Source organism: Perna viridis, chromosome 2 (assembly GCF_037379345.1).
Source record: "Perna viridis isolate PV_CMFRI_1.1 ecotype Kerala chromosome 2, ASM3737934v1, whole genome shotgun sequence".
NCBI classification, from domain to species: Eukaryota; Metazoa; Mollusca; class Bivalvia; order Mytilida; family Mytilidae; genus Perna; species Perna viridis.
Genome location: NC_142446.1, coordinates 34,429,515 through 34,433,075, shown reverse-complemented (window position 1 = coordinate 34,433,075; position 3,561 = coordinate 34,429,515). Strand labels below are relative to the sequence as shown.

The 3,561-nt window shown below is 34.6% G+C and overlaps 1 protein-coding gene across 1 annotated transcript; it reads right to left on the bottom strand.

The window, feature by feature from the left end:
* Window positions 1–858: 858 nt before the first annotated feature.
* Window positions 859–2,610, bottom strand: LOC148624773 (interleukin-1 receptor-associated kinase 4-like). Its single transcript, XM_088567668.1, has one exon. The coding sequence runs from the start codon at window positions 2,527–2,529 to the stop codon at window positions 934–936; it is 1,596 nt and encodes a 531-aa protein (XP_088423794.1). The 5' UTR covers window positions 2,530–2,610; the 3' UTR covers window positions 859–933.
* Between the last annotated feature and the right edge of the window lie 951 nt (window positions 2,611–3,561).

The window sequence follows — 3,561 nt, the reverse complement described above, 5'->3', positions numbered from 1 at the left end:
CCATGTTTTGTTTATTTGCCTTCAGGGTATAAATGTGTTCAGGAACAAGTTCAGTTGTATCAGGGCCTAGACAAGTTTTAGTAAATTTTGTTCGAAAATAAGAATATTGACAATTTTGTCCTTGTAATCTTTTACAAAAACTTCTCCCTGTCAAAGATGAATGGGAGAAGTAAGCACAAACAAGGAGGTTTTTGCTCATTTCTCCCTCTTGATTAGGCCCTGTTGTGTGTGTGTGTATATATATATATATATATAAATATATATATACAACCTTATATGAAGAATTACAGAATATCAATAATACAGAAAGAAAGACTTCTCCAAGAAAACAAAGCACCTTAAACAATACAAATTAACAACAAAACTCAAGAAAAAAATCAACCTAGACTCTACAAAAAACTTCAAGTACAAAGTAGGTGCACCAGCAGGATAAGCATCTCTTGAAAAATAAACTACACACATTTGTTTGTGAAAATAGTACAACGTTCTTTGATTGAACACTATTTACTTACTGCTGATTTTCTGAAATTTCATTATTTTTCATGAATTGCAGCCTATTTTACATGTTTCAATTCAGAAGTTGTGCCTTATCTCTAATGAAGTCGTTCTCTAATATAGACTTCAATGTTACAGCCTTGAGAAAAACATGTTGTCCTTTCAGAAAGTGGGAACATTAAACTCTTATGGTTTTTTTTTAGATCTTTTGAGTTTTGGACTTGTACGCTGTATGATATAACTACAGTGTATTATACATGTAGTGTACTGATTAGTGATTACCATGGTTCATTCAAATACTTTTTAAGTTCAAATAACAAGAATATCCACCAAAACTTGTTAGCAAAAATATGGAAAAAATAATATTTTTATATTAATTTAATACTGGCACCAATTTACATCCAGTCAATACTACATGAAATTGACAGAAAACTACATTTATATCTGTTTTACAAGTTCTTCAAGTTTAGGAAAAATTTGACTAACTAATACTCTGTCTTTTTTCTTGTTTTCAACACATTTCTTAGAGATAGAATAAATAATATTTGCAACACCTATGTCCCATTCCCCAGCTTTCGAGTCAAGATATTTAGATATGTCCTCATCATCACAGTTTTCTTCAACAAAACTCAGCAAATCGTTTTCGGATCTAGCATCATCAAGAGGTGGTAGTCCAGTCAGTAATTCCAAGAGTACAACCCCAAATGCAAATGAGTCTAATTTAGCAGAAATGTCAAATCTTGGGGCTTCAGGTGCCATGTATGCTGATGTTCCAATCACAAGTTTAGTACTCACTAATGTTGATAACCCTGATCCAGAGGGAGCAACTCGAACTGTTGCAAAATCACCAACTTTTGGGGAGAAGTTTTCATCTAGAAGTACATTTGCACTTTTAATATCACGATGAACTAGTTTATTGTTATTTAAGTACACAATTCCTTCTGCTGTTCCTTGACTTATACTGACCCTAAGTTTCCATGGCAAAGGTTTTGTAATGTCAACACAAGCCAACCTATCTTCCAGAGACCCATTTGGCATATACTGGTACACTAGACACTTTTGTTGTTGATCAACTGAGAAACCTATGAATGGTACAATGTGTTCATGTCTATACTCTGACAATGTTTCAAGTTCTGTCTGAAACTGTTTGTTCATCATTGTCTGATATTGGTGATCTTTTGCTGCATCATCATCATTTTTTAAAGTTTTAATTGCCACTTTGTATCCATTTGAAGGTATCCCTAAATACACTTTTCCAAACCCACCAGAGCCAATAATCCTTCCACCATCTGATAAACACCTATCATCAAATCCATCGGTTATTAAACTTAGTGCTTTGTATGAAAATTCCTGGATCTTTGACTGTGGAAATATTTCGGGCAGAGTAAATTTATTTCCTTCATCAACATTTTGTGATTTTTTAAGTTTGTCAACTGAACGTGGTGGTGGAGCTGCTAAGGGATCATTAGATGGGTACACATCAAATGAAGGAATTCTAGCAATTTGCACATCACTTTTAGATTGGCTAGAATAAGAATTTTTGCCTGTCAGAATAGAAATATCCTTGTTGCCATGTAGCTTCTTGTCATCAAAACCATCAATGTTCTGTGCAGGTGAAAATGATGGTGTGTCTGGTAATATGTCCGAAGGTGATGGAATGTGTGTAACACTTGCTCTCCTTGCAACAGGTTCATGACCCAACACCTTGACAGATATGTAATCTGCTGCTGCATAAAGTTCTGCCTCCGTCAACGCTTTAAGCAAGTGCTTGACGCGGGCATTTTGTGTACCCCAATCATTAATGATAGAACTTGTAGGACTGCCATTCTTTTTCATACCCCTTTCCTCGAAAAGTTTTACTTGCAAAGCAGAATACCTTTCTTGGAAATGTTGGGAATCCAACTTCTTCGGAACGAACACTACAAATCGTTTCCATAGCTCGTCCGGGTCTAAATGCGAGGACAAATATCTGAGGGAAGAAAATGGCAAATCTCTGATGTACGTTTCTTCAGTTATCACTCTACTCGAAGGCATTTTAACGGCGAAAGTTCGGTTACATGTCAACAATGATACAACGCGGAAGTTATTGACAGGGGTTTTCCAAAAAAAAAATTTGTCACAGGCATACCTTGACCAATCAAATTCGTTATTCTAAATTAAGACAGGCATTTCTAATTACTAAAATACCTCGGAATGGATAGTGGTTGCTATCCGAGAAGAAGACCAAAAACAAACCAATAAAATAGTACCGCATTTTATTAAGGATATTGATAATGATAATTAACACTTGGTCTTGTTTGCATGCTTTCTTTGAAAGCTTTTGGATCTATTACTTGGATTGTATGTTTGTGAAAGAGGAGAGAGAGAGGTAGCGTCTGGCGATCTTTAATACTCACATATTTAAAGGCGGAAGATGAGAGAGGGGGTCTGTCTGGCGATCTTTAATGGTCTCAGTATCGTATTAATTTTCCCATAGACTTCTATAGTGAAGTGCATATTTTTAGGATTTTTTAAAAAATATGTAAATTGATTCAATAAAACTTTCACTTATGTAGCATTTCTAAGGACATGTGAAAAAATAATTTCCCGCAAAGAAAATAGGGTGAGTCCACGAAGATTGGACAGAAAAGTAGTCTTGAACTATAAATAGCCATTTTCCCTACTTTCACTTTCGTTTTGCACTCACCAAACCAACCTTTTCAGTGGAACATTTTTATGATATTATGTTAGATTTTCTTTTAAAAAAGTTCTTCATCTTACAGTGTGATGTTTGCTCTATTTTTTAAGTCACTGTTCATGTCTTTTGACAAAACATTAGTTTGTAGAGAGGCATAAAGAAAATGCACTATATTTTTATGGCATCCATGTTTTGACGTACACCCGCTCAGGGATATGCAATACGATACTGGTACCTATTACTAATAAACATTTCAATATAATCCTAAAAGTTGTTGTTTTTCTGCTAGAGTATTCATTTCCATACTGAAAATTCAGAATATCATTGCCCTGCTACAAACATGAGTTTTCTATTAAAATTCTTATATAGGTACCCTATTCCAGGCATAA

What these genes read in the sequence shown, in the direction of transcription:
- LOC148624773 (XM_088567668.1), bottom strand. Translation starts at nt 2,529, where the DNA reads ATGCCTTCGAGTAGAGTGATAACTGAAGAAACGTACATCAGAGATTTG.